This window comes from Desmodus rotundus, chromosome 9 (genome assembly GCF_022682495.2).
Source record: "Desmodus rotundus isolate HL8 chromosome 9, HLdesRot8A.1, whole genome shotgun sequence".
NCBI lineage: Eukaryota > Metazoa > Chordata > Mammalia > Chiroptera > Phyllostomidae > Desmodus > Desmodus rotundus.
The window spans coordinates 105806783-105823755 of NC_071395.1; the positions used below are offsets into that span (position 1 = coordinate 105806783).

Genomic DNA, 16973 nt, shown 5'->3' on the forward strand with positions numbered 1-16973 from the left:
TCTCTAAACATAAATCCACATTACACTGTACACTATAAATAGGGGAGTTGTATGGTATGTGACAAATCTTAACGAAGCAGTTACTAAAAAAAGTAATAATAACGCGTCCAGGGTGAGGATGGCAGTCGTAGCACGCCGCGTGCAACTTGCCATCCCGCAGCGCACACGTCCTCGAACTTGATCCCATCACGGTGCCCCTCACAGTCCACATCCTGACTGTCCACAGAGAGCTGGAGACTTGGAAAGGGCCTTAGAGCTCATACTGTCCTTTTTGTGACTCGTCCCTCACAAGCTATCCCCTGGCCTCTGCATGAACATGTGAATGACGGGGAGGTCACGGCCGCCCGTGACAGCCCACTTCATTGTTGGATAGCTGTCAGTGATAGAAACTGCATCGCTACGGGGTTGGTGCAGGGGGCTGAAAGCTGATTTCCCATAATGCCATGCACTGGCTCTAGATCTACTCCCTGGTCCTTTGGAAAAAAGTACACTCCACTTTCCACAGCCAGCTAAAAGCGTATGGCAGCTTCTTTCTCAGAGATCTCTTCTCCCAGCTGAAGAAACCCAGTTCCCTCAGCTATTCTTCCCCTTCCCCATTCCCATCCCCAGGAGGAAGCCCCTCCTAGGTGCTCCCAGGGTGCCTTGTGTGGGTCCCTAACACTGCACTTATCACTGTGTATGGAACTGTCTCTTCCAAACCCCGCTCTGGACACCCCACTGCACTGAGTGGGTTAACTCCAGGCCTTTACTTGTTCCCTTCTGCCCAGTACCTCACATGGAGGCCAAGTGACCTGTACTAAAGCAACTTAATGAAAATGTGTTGATTACATGGTTTCTAGGTGTTTTATTATTCCAGTCCTATCTTTCTAAACGTATTCAAGCTTTCGATGTCCCCCTTAGAACAGAGAAAGGGAGAGACTCACCTGGTCCCCTCCTCAGCACGGTCCTCTGTTAATGCTGCCCATCCCGTAGCTTTTCTGCATCACCGAGCCAGCTCTATGTGGAGCTGGAGGTCCACGACACCCCCCAGGGCTATGTTCACGTAATACGCTGACAAGTTCAGCGTCCCATCTAGTTGCCAATAGAGTGACTGATTGACCGATTGATTGATTTCTTCCAATAGAGCGATTTCTTGAACTCTGAGCACCAGACCTTAGGTTCAGGCCTGCTGGCTGCCCTGCCCGCCCAGCCTGTCCGAATCACTCAGCAGGACCAGCTTGTGGACCAGAACCACAGGTGCCAGCTTATGCGGCCACAGAGACACTCTCCTACACTCCAGCCCCCACACAGACAAAGCCCTGCCCTCGCTGTGGGGCCATTCCAGGCCCTCCCCATACTTTCTGGATCCATTTTATCCTCCTAATAGCCCTGAAAAGCCACGTTCTTCTCCTCACGTTGAAGATAAGGAAAGGGAAGCTCAGAGAGGTTATCTTACTTGCCCAAGGACACACAGCCAGAAAGGGGTAGAGGCAAATCCTGTTTGGTTGACTCCAAACTCTAGTCTCTCTTTCTTCTACGCCATAGTGCCTCTAAAGACCTTATTCCAATGTGCCCTATGCCCTGTGATTGATTGATTTATTTGTTTATTTATTTATTTGCTATAAAGGTGGGGTGAGGAGGAAGAAAACAGAAAAACCTCTTCTTCGTAAGGACAGCTGGAGGTGCCAGGTAGTGCTGGTGCCCCTTTGCACACCTACCCCTTGTTCAAGGAAGGGTTCAGGCCCCTGGTTATTGCCCACCTCAGGCCAGAAAATGACCCTGAGTCTAAATAAAGCCGCTGAGTTTCTAGTTGGGCCACTCTGTTCTCACTGCTGCCCAGTCCCATCCCGTTATCACCTCTCCCTCTGCTTTGTCTGTGATAAACCCGCAGCCCGGCACACCGAAGATGAGCGAACGATACATCCTGCGGGGTCTGAGGAGTGGAGTGTGGGCGTGAACAATGGAACGGGCTGTATGGGCTTAGGCAAGTTACTGTCCCTCTCTGAGCTTCGGCTTCTTTATCTGTAAAACAACACCACCACTGGTGGAGACAGGAGATCATCCCTGACAGAATGTGCCCGATGAATAAATGGGCATCGTTAACGAGGTGTTATTGTCCCTGCTTTGAAGATGGACACTGGAGCTCAGAGAAGTGGAGGGACTTTGCAATCCACATTACCAGCTTGGAAGTGGCCTGTGGGGAAAAGAACCTGGGTGTGCCTGGCCGTAGGGCCGTGCCCTTTCCCCTGCCTCATGGCGCCTTTCCTGAGTGCAATTTCAACTGCAAAGATATGAGATGGTTATACTAATTGTTCATACTAATAATACCAAGGGCTAAGCTGGGGCAAAGCCTTGTAGCCAAGGAGCTCAGGCAAGAAGCCACAGACCCCTGACTGGCCAGTAGCTTCTGCTGTCCTCATTGCCTGGACCGAGGTGGATGGCATCATAACGCTGGACTGCTGGGATCCAGGCAGGGGGGAGAAGCCCCAGGGCTGGGTTGGCCTGCCCGGTCCATCACGGGTCCTTTCCATTGCCACTGAAAGGGCAGAATCACCTATGGCTTGAAAAGTCCACGGTGCTCCCTCCCCCCCACCGCCTTTGGCCTCCTAAAATAGCCCAGAGCCACCATGTGCCCAGGGCGGCTCCCCATCTATTGCAAATCCCCCTGAAATTAAATCCCCATCCTGTCCCAAGCAGGGTGGCACCACCTCCTGCTGCCTGGGCTCCCGGGCTGGCCAGGCTCCTCCCAATGGAAACCGTGACAGTTGTCCTTCACAGTGACCCAGACATAAATCCCCAAATAATGAGACAGGCACTCGGAACACAGCACCAGACACAGTGCTAATTGGCTTGCTCTGAGCAGGCATGATGTGGAGACAGCAGCAACAGGCTCGGCTTCCCCAGCTAGGAAAATGGGGTGGGGGATGTGATGACTTCCTGCGCCCCTGCCTGGACTGACTTTCTATGCCTGCGGATGGGACTCATGCCCAGACTCTGCAGCACCCCCTTTCTAGAACAAGAACTTCTCAGGTGTAAAAGGGAAGTTTGGGGCCCCCCAGTCCAGGTCTTGAAGTAGGGGGTCCCTGCTTTATCGTCTCTGCCGTGATCTAGAAACACCTTCTTTCCACTAAAAATGGAACAAAACAAAAACAAACACAAACCCAGGCTCAGCCCTCCCCAGCGTGCATGAGAGGGGGCGGCGATGCTGGGAGGGCCCGGCAGTCTCCCGCTCCTCATGTGAGGCTGGTAATGGATTCTTGGATGGACCCGACGTCCTCAGTTTGCAGTAATCAGGATGAGATTATCACATTAAACTTTAAAAGTCTTTGCCCAAAAAGAAACAGTGGCAGCTGACACCCTTGACACCCTGGACTCCCCGGACTTTGCCATTGTCACCCTCTCCTGGGCCTTGGCCAGATGACCTCAGGATCCTGGTCACAGCCACAGCTCTGCCACTTACCTGTGACTGGAACACCCCCCTTTCCTCCACACCTCCTTCCCAGCCAGTGAAAGGGGGATAACGATACTAATAACCAATAACTCTCCTGACCCCAAGCTGACAGCTGAGAAGATTAAATAAGATAATATATATAGAAAATACCCTGCAAGCTATAAAGAGCCATGGCGTCGTGAGGTGTGGCATTGTTAGTTACAGCAGGAGGGACAGAGGTAAGACTGCAGAAAGGACTTCCTCTCAGCTGTGCATTGCAAACTAAAGGGGTGGGGGAGAAGAGAAATGGGCCTGGATGGAACCCCCAAAACCTTGCCAGTGATCCCCTCTCCCAACCCAGGGTGTCCACCCCATGCCCCGACTAAACCCCTCCCCTCCTGCCCACCATCTTGCCTCAATGCTGCCAGCCCATCCCCAACGTTCCCAGCTCAGAGCTGCATTCAGTTTGTGTTTATTGCCAATGCAACAGAAATTATTTCAACCTCCCCAGCTCGGCAGAACTGCCTGGGTTGTGTAGGAGAGGCTGGAGCGAGAGAACACAAGGCTAGGAATGGGGGCACCCACAGCAAGGAGGGCCCCCTCTATAGAAGATTAGCTGCAATAACAGCAGTCTAGAAGGTAGTCAGCTTACTGGGGGGACTTCCCCATACTGTTCCACAGAAGGGACAGGAAAGGTTGACAGCCCAGGGGTCCTCACCGGGACCTTGGCTACCTTCCCTTTTACTTAAAGAGCTGCATTCAGAAGAGGCTGGGAGAGGCCCTGACTACCAGCCAGGATCAACCCTGTGGAAATTAAGATCTTTGAGCCTCCCTGACCCACCCTTCATTTCCTGATGCTTTTATTTAGTTAGTGTGTCCAGCAGAATCCTCCCAGCCCCGCCTCCCCACCAGATCTTTGGGTCCTTTCCCCTTCCTCAGTGTGAGAAACGGAACCTACTCCATCCTAACCTTAGAAGGATGGAGGCAGGGGGAGACTGAGGATGACCCTGAGAATCCAGGGTCCCCTGGGGCCGGAGGGAGAGGAAAGCCTCCAAGCCTATTGGCTGAGGAAGATGGTGGGGTGGCCACGGTCCCCCTGGCCAAGGAGCAGCTGCTGACCACATCAAGGAGTTCTCCTCTCAAACAGGTCCAGCAGGCAGAAGCACACGGCCCTTGCAGGCCATGAAGGACGCCTTTCAAAATCAACTAAGAGATTCCAAGAAAGGCCCCAAAGACAGGCTGTTTCAACATGGCCCATGCCCCCCTCGGGCCCTCCGCCCAGCCCCCAGGCTGCTGGGCTGCTTCCCACAGCAGGGCTGCTCCGGGCCTTGGCAGGGAAGCGGCTCAGGCCCAGGACAGACTCTGGAGCTGGCAGACCTTGGGCAAGTTGCTTCTCCTCTCTGATCTGTAAAACAGGCCCGATAGTCTACCTCATAGAGTTGTTAGAAGCATTGAGACACTGTAGGGAGAGTGTCTCCCTTTGTGGCTGGCACACAGTAGGGGCTCAGTAAACTCACTGAGTAAACATTTGTTGAAACACCTACTTTGTGCCAGGCCCTCCATTCTATGCCTGGGGATCCAGCAGTGAACGAAGGCCCTGGGGGGGCGGGGGGGCCCGCAGAGCCTGCAAGCACACTAACAAGCAGATTAGCACACAAGGTCAAGGAGGACAAGGAGCCAGAGAAGGCCTCTCTGGGAAGCAGACAGTTCAGCTCAGTCTTGGCTGATAGGAAGGACAGGCCTACCTGCGGGTCCTCAACCAGGGCTGCTCTCTGGAATCGCCTGGGCAACTTGGAAAACTTCTGAGGCCTGAGCCCCTCCTCAGGGATTCCGACAGGATTAGACTGGGCTGTGGCCGGGTGGCTGGGGTTTTTTAATTCTGCCCAGGTGATTCTGATTTGCAAAGGGTGAGAACCCCCGGGGCCCTGCAGGACTCCTAAGTGCCTGGCCCTTCAGAGCATCACCTGTGGAGCCTGTCAGGCCTCTTGGGCTGGGCCCCAGTCCCAGGGGTTAGGGTTCAGTGGAGGGGTGTGGCCCAGCGTCTGCCTTTTTAACAAGCGCGCAGGACATTGTGAAGAGCGGACAGGTGTAGAGGCACGTGTAGCAGAGCACATCCCAACCCAGACAACTCCGCAGGCGGATTCTGGCCACGCCCACTGGGACCTTCTACAGCTTCAGTGCTCACTGTTCCACCTCCTCCCCCTCAGTGGGAGGCCCCGCCTCCTTTCTCAGCCAGTCCAGTATCGTGAAGCCTGAAGGTCCCCACCGCTGTGAGCGTGGACGCTCCCCGCCCCCCCACCCCGGTACCCTCAGCCCCTGGGCTGAGTCCCCCTGCCATTCTGTCCCATGTCCATGCACCAAGTCTGGCCAGACCTGGGCTCCCAGGGGTCAGGTATGTGGCACAAAGCCTGGCACCCCACAGGGTATGCCTCGTTAGTGTTGAAGGAATACCACATCTGCCCCAGCCTCCCCTGCACACAGCTGCCCCTGCTCCAAAGATGCCGGGCTTGCAGCCTGCTCCTCGGGATCCCTGGGGCAGCCCCTTCTCCTGCCCTGGGTCTCTGGGCCCCGAACTCCTCTCCCGGAGCCTGGCTTCTCTCCCTCCCACTGCACCCCTAAGCCCTGCCCTGGGGGCCGGGACTGGGGGTGGGAGTCATCGCAGTTATGCTCCCCAGTGCAGAGGCGCTCCGGCATACGCTCCATCCCCACTGAAGAACCCAGGCCCCCAATCAGGTGCCTGGCCTAAGGTTCGTCCACCTCCTCCTTTCCGGAAGCACAGTAGCGCACCCATACTGCCTGGGTTCAAATCCTACCTCTGCCACTTCCTGTGTCACCTTGGCCACTTCCATGCCTCAGTTTCCCCATCTGTAAAATAAGGATAAAGAGTACCTTAGGGGGTCGTTACGGGGATGAAATGAATCAATAATTGTAAACTGTTTCACAAACAGGCACAAGGTAATAACTGTGTTCATTAAATAATGTTTAAAAATACATGATTCTAGGAAGGTGATGCTTTCGTTGGTCAACCAAGGGGTCCTGATGTTGCACCGGGATGCACTGGGTCTGGGAGGCTAGGATTATGGTTCCATTTCCAGGTGATGAGCCTGAGGAAGTGATCTGCCCCAGCTGACACCCAAACCTCAGGTCTGTGCACTTCAAGCCTTCTCTCTTCAAATACCCCCAGGCCCACCTCCCTTCTTCTCTGGCGCTGGGACTGGCCCAGGTGGGCTCTGTGCCCTGCACGGATTGACAGAGGCCTCTTTGTACCCCTGCCCAGGGTCACACCCTGAGCTTGGAGCCAGGGGCCGCACAAGCGCCCTGTGTCTGGGTCTGTTTCACTGCCAGCTCTGCAGCCGCCCTGGCTGCTCCAGCCAAGCCACCCCCAGCCAAACTTCAGCAGGGCATCCCTGACCCTGACCCTGACCCTTAGCGGCATTCAGTCAGGAGAGAGACTCGGAGGGAGCCCCAAGGAAAACAGCTCAGTTCTTGGTCTCCGCCCTGTGCAAACTCCAGGGGCCAGACTCTGAGGAAGGGTGGGGCAGGAGCTGAGGGTGTGGGGAATGACACGGAGGTCACTCTGGGCACATGGGGAGGGCTGTGCTGGGGTCCTGGGGAGTGGGACAGAAATTACCATATTTTTCGGACCATAAGATGCACCAAGGTTTTAGAGGAGGAAAATAGGAAAAAGAATTTTGAAGCAAAAAATGTGGTAAAATATTTAATAACATAAATACCACCTCCCCCCCAGTGAGCCAGGTAAGCTACATTTGGACTATAAGATGCACCCCCATTTTCCTCCCAAATTTTTGGCGGGGAAAGTGCATCTTATAGTCCAAAAAATATGGTACGCTGCCCTTTCTACCTCCCTCATCTTTCTTCAATCCATTCACTTTTCTTCACTGGCTGCATTGACACAACAACCCTGAGTCCCCTGACTGCCCTCCCTGGCCAGGCTGTTCTTCACATGACCAGAGGAATATTTATTTATTTTTTAGAGAGAGGAGAAAGGAGGGAGAAAGAGAGGGAGAGAAATATCAATGTGTGAGAGATACATTGATCAGTTGCCTCCCACAGGCTGCCCTCCTCCCCCCCTGCACTGGGGACCTGGCCGGCCCATAACCCAGGCAGGTGCCCTGACAGGGAATCGAACCTGGAACCCTTCAGTTCGCAGGCCAGCGCCCAACCCATGGAGCCACACCAACCAGGGCAGAGGAGCCTTTTAAAAAGGGAAATCTGATTGTGTCACTCTCCTGCTGAAAACCTCGAAACCACAAGCATAACACATAATGGGTGCTCAAAAGCCTTCTCCTTTGCTGGAAGAGAATCCTACCCTGTCATTCTTTTCTCCCAACCCACCCCTTCGACTAGATCCCTCCTACAGATGAACTGAGGTATCACTACAACTCTTCACCTGAGGATACGGGCTAGAACTGGATAGAAGATGGTTAGAACTGGATACGAGAAGATTTGTTATTGACTGTGATGGACAGAAGAATCCAATCTTGACCACAAATCTTTTTTTTTAATTTAAACTTTATACAATTGGAGAGTTTACCCAGTTAGTGGCACAACGACAGAGACCAGTGTCAGGAAAGGTTGATCAAATGCCAAATTGATCAATGAATTTTGGCATCAGAATTTATACAGAATTGGCCCTGGCTTGTGTGGCTCAGTGGATTGAGCGCCAACCTGTGAACCAAAGGGTCACCAGTTCAATTCCCAGTCAGGGCACAGGCCTGGGTTGCAGGCCAGGTCCCCAGTAGGGGGTACATGAGAGGCAACCACACATTGATGTTTCTGTCCCTCTCTCCTTCCCTTCCTTCCCCTCTGTCTAAAAAAATAAATAAAATGTCTTCTAAAAAAATTTATACAGAATTGATGCCAGTGAAAATAATATCAGTAAAATTAAAATGGAATGAAAAAATGGAAATTTGTTTAACTGTGCCATAGAGAAAAAAAAAGGGAAAATCTGATTAAGGAATTAAATTAAATGAATAGCATTCAAACTGGAAAACACTTTCTAAAAAATTCTCTAGTGTTGGTATGTTTTGGTTTAAAATGTTTGCGTTCAAAACATCCTTGGGGTCAAAAAATCCAGGTCAGAATATTCTGATCTGTTTTCGTGTCCTTCCCTCCCTAGCTCCTGACACTCCAGCCACACTCGGCTCTTTCTGTCCCCGAGCACAGCAAGCCCCGCCTCACCTCAGAGCTTTCTGGTTCTTGAGACTGTTCCCTCCGGCTGGAGCACCCTTGCCCTCCTGGCTCCTCTCTCCCCTCTCAGGGCTGATGCTGAAATAGTGCCTCCCTGAGAGGCCTTCCCTCGTTGCCCTCCTTAAGGTAGATTTCCTTCCCGCCTCCTTGTATTCTGTCTTATTCACCCTATCTATTCCTCCTTGAGTTCCCAGGGCTGGGCCTAGCAAGTATAACACGTACTGGGTGCTCAGTACGTATTTGTCGAATGAATCAATAAATCAGTGTCACTGGGGTGGGGGGCAGGAGAAGGGGCAGGGGCTCACAAGGGCCCCTGAGAGAGAAAAGGAACAGGGTATAGACAATACTCTTCCACTTCCATCTCGCCCTCACTCATGACACCACATTCCGGAGAAGCGCATTTCAGCAGGAGAGAGAAGAGGAGACGGGACTAGTCCCGCTTCATTTCTGCCCCTTGCCCAGCTTCCCAAGGTCCAGGCCCATGTGCCAACTGGCCAGCTGCCCCCCCAGCTGAGCTGCCCCTCCACCCTGGGCCGGGCTGGCTGCTGGCCAGGCTATTTGGGGAAACTTCCTGATCCCCTCTCTGGCCTCTCTGCCCCCACATCTCATCCTGCAGCCTGGGAATAGCTGTCCCCAGACTCAACCTGGGGACAGTCTCATTCCCAGTTAGCACCCGAATGGTTGAAACCATCTCTAAAAGCTTCTCGTGTCCCTCTCCCCTCAGGAAGCTGCTAACTAGGACAACAGATCTCAGAACGAGGTCACAGAATGCTACCTGTTCCTACACTCCTTTCCCAGCCAGAAACACAGGTGGGGACGGGAACCTCCTTTGCAGGCCGATGGAGACGGAGGAGACATGGGCGAGGGGGAGATGCAGGGAGAGACAAGACATGGCTACACCCCGGGGTTCTTTTTGCCCAAGGGCAGCTAGCTTGGTGTGGGGAGGAGGCCCAGCTGTGGGGAGCGAGGAGACCTGGGCTAGAGTCAGACTCCGTCTGAACGGGGATCTGTTACCTTTCTGGGTGCTCACAGGGCGGGATGGGACAGCTCTGTATACAGTACGGCACCACAGAAAACCCAGGGATGAAAAGGCCCTTGGGATCCAGGGAGGTCTTCTGGGATGGATCCTGGGAGGGGTCCTGGGAGGGGCACCACACTCATTACGGAATTGTCCCTCTGCTGAAGTCTCCCTCTCGCTGGGTCAAGCCTGTCAAATGAGAGGTGGGCAGACCTCTCCCACATTCCGAAGACCACACCCCGCGTGTTCCCTTTTGGGATCCCGCAGAGAACCTAAGTGTGCCAGGTCCCAGTGCCTTCCCTGGGCATGTTCCCTCCCCTCCACCAGGGGTGAGGTGGGGGTGTCTTGGACCTCCCTACCCTGCCTGTCCAGTGAAAGGGGGGTGTCTGGCGTCGGATGTAGGGATGGACAGACCTGGGGTCAGGAGCGCAGAGGAGTCTGGGGCCTGGGGATGTGGGAGAGGCCTGTGGGGGCCCTGGGAGGGCAGCGCAGGCACAGGGAGCGTGGGAGGGGGGGCCTGGCTTCCTGCCGGGGGGGCATCCGAGGTGGAGAGAAGCATCTGTGGAGCTGGTCTTCACCCCACCCGAGGAAACCTTAGTCAAACAAACAGCCAACACAGCCGCTGCTGTGCGAGAAGCCGTGGCAGCAAGGAGAGTCCTGTGGGGGTGGGGGGGCTTGGGAGTGAGGCAGGGAGGCTGTTTGAACAGGCCCCAGGGCCCAGGGGCAGTTGGCGGAAATTTCTGGAACAGGGTGGGGAGTGCGGTGGTGGTTTGGAGCAGGAAGCTGGGGCTGGGGTGGGTGCGCTGGGCTTGACTGCTTCAAGGAAAAAGAAAAGTGTCAATTCAGCCCCACTCAGGTCTACGCCTCTTCTGAGGGGGACTCCAAGTCCTTTTCACCCTTCCCTCAGCTCAGTCAATCAGATCAACCAGAAAGACAGGGGCTCTCTCCTTCATCACCCTGAACCCCCAGCCCTGCTCCCAGGCCTTGTCGCTGATGATCAACCTTCCAGAGTCTGGAGCCAAAGACCCCAAGGTCTTAAGTTCTCAGCAGAGGAGCTGGGGGAGACGGGCCGAGCTCTGTCCTCTCTGGAGCCTGATATCCCCGCTGACTCTCTGCCTGGCACTGCAGGGGCCCAGAAATGATGGCGGCCCCCTACCCCGGAGGCTTTGCCACCTTCTTCTACACTCTGAGACATCTGGCTGTCCTGTTCCCCTGGGACACCTCGCGAGAATAAGACAGGGAGAGAACGAAGAGACACACGCCCAGACTCAAAGGCAGCAATGGAGAGAGGAAAAGACGGGAATATAGACACAGAAAGGCAGACTTGCGAGATGCCTCACTATCAGAGACAGCGCTGTGAGACAGGAGAGAGTGGGGATGTGTGTGTGTGAGAGAGAGAGAGAGACAGACAGACAGCTAGAAGGGCAGAAACACACAGAGAAAACCAGAGAGACAGACAGACAGAGACACACATACAGAGTCTGGGTTACACGAAGACAGGAAGACCCCCGGAATAAAAAAGCGTCAGAGACAGGGAGAGAGGAGAGACCCACAGAACTGGACAGACACAGGAGCAGGGGCCGGGCCGGGCAGAGAGCACGCAGGAGGTGCGGGGCGGACACACTTACGGGCTGAGGCGAAAGAGGCTCCCAAAACAACACAGGGACAGAGGCACTAAGAGGGACTCAGGACCTGGAGACAGCCCCTGTGAGACCTGGGGCAGCAGAGGTGCCAGACATCAAGCCTGGTGGGGTTCGCGAGGAGTCCCAGCAGGTTGGCGCTGCTGCCTTCTGTCCCCCACACTGAACCACTGCAGGCATCTGGCCCCTGGCCACGGAGCTGCCGGGTCACCCAAGGTGAATGAAAAGTCAGCGATGGGGGAGAGTGAGACTGAGACCTTGGTGAAGGCTCGGGGGTATGCAAGTCATGTGCAGGGAGGGTCTGGGGGGTCTGTTCCCACGATTGCGCTTGAAGCAGTTTTAGGGGTGTGCAGCTGTGTGCAGCAGCATCTGTGTGTCAGTGTACGGGGCATGCATGCCTGGGTGTGTGAGTGTCCAAGTGTGACTGTGTGTGTGTGTGTGTGTCAAGTTCCATCAAGCACCTCGCAGCACTGAGGAGGCCCAGGTGGCAGGTAGGATCCTCGAACAGCCCAGGTGGACCGGAGTGAGTCAGAGATGGCCACGGAAAGGCCACACAGCCCTCTCTTCTGGACAGACAGAGTGTCCAGGGGCCACAGGGCATCCAATTATAGTCAAGAGCGACATGCCGTTCATTCCCACGGGGGATGACTCCCACCGCCTGGCCGGCTTGCCCTCACCGTCCCCATCCAAAGCCCAAACGCAAACTTTCAGGAGGACCCACACTGCAGACACGTGGCTTCCGTCCTGGCCACGGGCACACGGCTCTTTGAGAAGGGCAACTGGAGGGGCAGTGCGGCCTGGCCCCCAGTCCTTCCCCCAGTCTAACTTCCATCTTTCCTGCTGCCGTAGCCCCACTCAGCTCCCTCCCTGCTCCTGGGGTCCAGTGACTGCCCATACCCTCCGCACGCTGAGGGGATAAGCAACCTCTCTCCTGCTCATCCTTTCCCTCTTAAGCATCACAGGACATTTTTAAAAATTGTCCCAATTTTGGGTGGAGAATGAGGTCAGGAGGCCCAAGGGGGGACTGCTCGTTGGTGACAGCTGACAGTCTTCATTTCACCTTGACACTCCTTCCTGGTCCCAGGGAGGTGTCCTACGCCCTGGGTTACAGGAGCACTGCCATACTGGGGGTGGCTGGCAGGAAGGGGGTTCGCCAAATAGCGGGGGTGGTCCCAGGCGCTGCCAGGCCCACCCTGACATTTGTAGCGCCTGGGACAAGAGGACAAATGGGGGCCCACATACACATATCTCAATATTTAAAAGTTATAAATGGAACAAACCAACCGTTAATTAAAATATACTTTCCTAACGACCTGGAAGCCCAGGTTCCAACCTAGACATCTCTGACTCTGGGGAGTGTTGCGGGAGGACAATGCTATGGAGGGAGAAACGGCCCCACTTCCACCCTGACCCCTGCCATCCCGCCCCTTCCTACTGCCCGCTTCTTTCTGCATGACAAGGGACTCGCTTGCACGCATGTGGACGCCCAGCCTCACATCCTAGTTGCATCTGCATGCCCTGCAAACAGCTGCCCTTAGCGGTCTCCAGTTGCCCCTCTGGTGCACACCTCGTGCATAACCCGCCCGGGGAAGGACAGGCCCAAGGGACAGGCTTGCGCGATCTGGGAACAAGCTGGTGGCCATCTGGGCAGGGGCCTCCAGAGCCACAGGCATGGAGAATGTGGTCTGGAAGGGGATGAGGAGGGTCTCCCCCTTGGCCCTGCTGACTGTGCACCCCACAGGGAGGGCGGTGGCCAGAGCAGCACCCCGGCAGAGCACAGGCACCCTCCCCTGCCCAGGTTTACCGGGGCCTCGCCTTCCCCAGCAGCCTGCAGACCGCAGGCGAGGGACTGGGGCTGCCTTTCTGTCAGAGGGCTGCTTGGACGGTCCCCAAACGGGACTTTCAGTCTCTTATGTTATTTATCTTCCTGGAAAAAGTGTGGCTTGACCCCACCTTGTGGCTTTCTGGCGGTGGGGAGGGCAGGGAGGCGATGACAAGGGAACATCTTTTCAGAGGGGTGTCTGAGCCAGTGTGCTCCTCCGCGGCACAGTCCCAAGTGGGCTCCCGCTTCCACTGGCCCCTGCCCTGCTGGGGCCCCTCTCCTCACCCTGGAGACAAAAACGGTGATGAAGAGAGGAGGTGGTGAGGGGCCCTAGGCAACCCAGACAGGCCCAGCAGAGATCCGGGACTGGCAGAGGGTGGGCGCTGAGGGAATGGTGGGGGTGAACAGCATGGCTCTCTCCGGCCAAGTTAAAAAAAACTTCCACCCTCCACCCCCTGCAGTTCGGCTTTGCTGTCCCACACACGAGGGGACACTTATACTTGTTGAGCCCTCACCAGGCGCCAGGCACTGTGCTCAGTGCTCTACAGGCGCGTTCTCACTTAATCCTTGAAGCCACCCTATGAGCTGGGTTCTATTATTATCCCCATTTTACAGGTGGGGAAGTGAACTCAAAGAGGTTAAGTAACTCGTCCAAGGTCACACAGTGGGTGGAGGTGATGGAACTGAAGTCAAACTGACTCCCAAGCCCCCACTGTTTCCACTATAGCACATTGCCTCCCAGAAGCAAGAAGCTGGCACGGAAGCAGAAGGGATGAAGGTCAAGTATAAGAAAGAACTTCCTGACAATGACAGTGTGTGCTGGGAAGAAACAATGGGACAGGGAAATTAGACGCCAGGAAGCCCTCCCACCTGAGCTTGGACATGGTCTGTCTGTAGGTTTGCGATGACCTAGAAGGTCAAGGGCGTCCTGGCTGGATCCGTGGCAGTATGCTGACTTTCCTCTGTTCTGCAGTCCAGTGGGTCCTCTGCTCCACCCCAGCCCTGCACGGAGGCCTGACATCTGACTCTCCTTTGTGACTCAGAGCTCTAAGCAGGACCTCCTTTTCCAGGAAGACTTCCTTGAAGTTCTGGGAAGCAGGACCCCTCTTCTGCAGCCCAAATACCAACACAGAAGGTACAAGTCCACCCCATGGCTACCTCTGTGATCTCCTCCCCCATCTGACTCTGAGACTCGGACACAGAAAAAATCTAATTGTTTCCCGGGCCTCTAGGTCCCCCAGGCCATCTGGACAACCTCTCTCCCTCATCCCCTCACCCTTGCACACCTGTACCCAGGTGTAAATAAGTGCTGCAGGTGCCCCGCAGCTCATCAGAAAGCCCAGGCCCCAGCTCAGCTGGACACTGGCCCTCACCTCCTGTGCACACAGAACAGAAGCTGTTGGGACCACCCCACCACTCTCTACGAGGGGGCGGGTAGGGTGCTGCCCTTGGGTGAGGCCTGGGGCACGCTAGTCAGTGAGGATCCTTACGCCGCCGAGCCCTGCAGCCACCAAGCCCAACCGGCTCTCCTGCAGAAAGCTGTGCTTTCTGCCCTTTCCCATCCATCGGAGCCGACCTGGCATCAGGGATAACCAGCCAGGATCCTCGGAACTTGCCCAGAGTTTAGTCCCACCCGCTGGATGCTGGGCGTCGGCACTCAGAGCTGAGAGATATCCTCACAGTTCCTTAGAGTCCCCCAGTTTCGAGACGAGGGCACAGGACAGGTATAAGGGGCTGCCTTGTTCTCCCATCCTGCCCTCGAGGTCCTCCGCGTGGACCAGACCGCGTCGCTGACTTACCTGCGGGGCAGAGACCGAGCCCGCCGTGGCCACCTGCTCTCGCTGCGCTCCGGAGCACGGCAGCTTTGGGCTGGCCAGGGTAGGGGCGGGGCGGGCCGGGGGCGGGGCCTGGGAAGGGGAGCTGCGGCCTAGCCCCACCCTGAGTCTCCCTCGGGTGGGTGGACCGGATGATTCAGGTGGGGAGGAAGGGGGGAGCCACTAGGCAGGTCTGGGGCTCTGGCTTTTCTGAGGGCTGGGAAGTTAGGATGCTTGGGTCCTGAGGACCTCATGAAACCCCCTCCTTCAGGCAACCTTGCCCTGGAGGCTGTGGCTCCATGTGAAGACCCCTCACACGAGGAAGAAAGCGTGGGAACCCCTCTTTGCCTGAGTTCCCCTTCCCATCTGAACTCAAGAAAACTCTCCCAGCTTGGTTAGGTGGGTGCACGATAGGACACCCCCTCTAAAGTCAGGGTCCACCACCCAGGTGCTCAGACCACTGAGGGGAGCATTAGGTGCCCTGGTCGTCTTTTTCCTCGGTGCATCTCTCTCCCTGCAGCACAACCCCCCTCGGCCCCCGACGCCGCTCAGGTCCCTCAGCTGTCACAGTTTAGCCCTGGAATGACAGGCTTCTGGACTCCGTGCGTCCAGCCGCATTCAAGGCCATTGGGCTTAGCACCCCTGGGCCCCCGCCCCTCCCTCTGCCCCCTGTCGCTAATTTTATTGACCTGTAAGAGGCACGTTGCTGGCAGAGGTGATAACAACTGAAGTTGAAGTGGGAGCGGATGCAGAAGGGACCCCAAGAGGTGACGATGGGACAGAAGGGAAAAAAGAGGTGATTAGTTGGAAGAGGAGCCTTTGGCAAAGAAGGGTACACTCTTTCGGCGGGATGCAAACCCAAAAGCCTAGAACTGGAATTTTAGCTCTCAATCAGGGAAGAGGCAGATTGAAGAAAGAAGGTACTGGGCAGGGGAGAGCGTGTTTTTTCTCTTCCACCCTGAAACAGGCCCAAGGACGAGCGGGAGATGAGGTTAGACGGCGGGAAGGACTGCCATCCTGCTCTCGAATCGCTGCCCTAGCCCCCTCCCTTCCTCCTGAAGGTGACTCCTGCCTGCTGGGCCTCCTACTACAGAAATAGACCTTTCCCTGAAGAATCAACCTAGATCTTGCCTTTCTTTTTCTTTCTTTCTTTCTTGTTAAAATGAGAACAGAAAATTTAGGCCTTTATAACCTCCCCCGCCTCCATGCCTACCCCTCAGATCCCCTCAGCCTCTCCCAAGTCCAGGGGAAATGACCTGGGGGTTAGGGGAAGGTGTGGGGGGGGGTCATTGGGGGTGGAGCCTGTTATGAGGGGGAGGGGACAGGTATGATGGATCTTAATGGCTCTCAAATGTAGACTTCTGATGGTCTCTCCAAATAAGGTTACATGATAGCCAAAAAAGAGGGGTGTTAAAAAACAAAACTTTTAACCCTCAAATACACGACAGAGCAGATCCATGGATGGGGAGGGAAGGAAGGGGATTATTAAGGGTGCAAGGAGAGTTTTGAGGGTGGTGGCTATCTGTGCTCGTTATCTTGATTGTGGAGGTGCATACATACGTCACAACCTATCAAATTAAACACTATAAATATGTAGTTTATTTCGTCAGTTACGCCTCAGCAAATCTGTTTTTAAAATACTACACACTTTCTACACCATTTTCCCATTTCTTTACTTTTAATTTATGGGGAGCCTCAGAAAATAAACCTGGCTTCGCAGGGAAGGAGTGTCAAAGGGCCAAGGGCAACCGCAGTGATTCCTAGCCCAGTAGTCCCCTTATCCCTGGGGGTATGTTCCAGGACCCCCAGGGGATGCCTGGAACCACAGGCAAACCTTTCATATACTGTTTTTTCCTATACATACATACTGGATAAAGTTTAATGTATAAATTAGGCACAGTAAGAAATTAACAACTAAAAAAATTAAACAATTGTCTTAAAAAAAAAAAAAAGAGCCCTAGCTGGTGTGGCTCAGTGGATTGAGTGTTGGCCTGCAAACCAAAGGGTAGCCAGTTTGATTCCCAGTCAGGGCACATGCCTGGGTTGTGGGCCAGGTCCC

The 16973-nt window shown here is 55.0% G+C and overlaps 1 protein-coding gene across 7 annotated transcripts in view; it reads right to left on the bottom strand.

Moving 5' to 3' along the window:
- The window catches only part of ZNF385C (zinc finger protein 385C), a 51297-nt gene extending 36357 nt beyond the window's left edge, over positions 1-14940 (bottom strand). For all 7 annotated transcript variants that reach the window (XM_053911387.2, XM_053911392.2, XM_053911389.2 and 4 more), the window contains exons 1-2: positions 14900-14940; positions 6223-6274 (exon numbers count right to left, since the gene is read on the bottom strand). In XM_053911387.2, coding sequence (XP_053767362.1) covers positions 6223-6274 — 52 coding nt within the window. In that variant the 5' untranslated portion in view covers positions 14900-14940. The remainder of the gene's footprint in view (positions 1-6222; positions 6275-14899) is intronic.
- Between the last annotated feature and the right edge of the window lie 2033 nt (positions 14941-16973).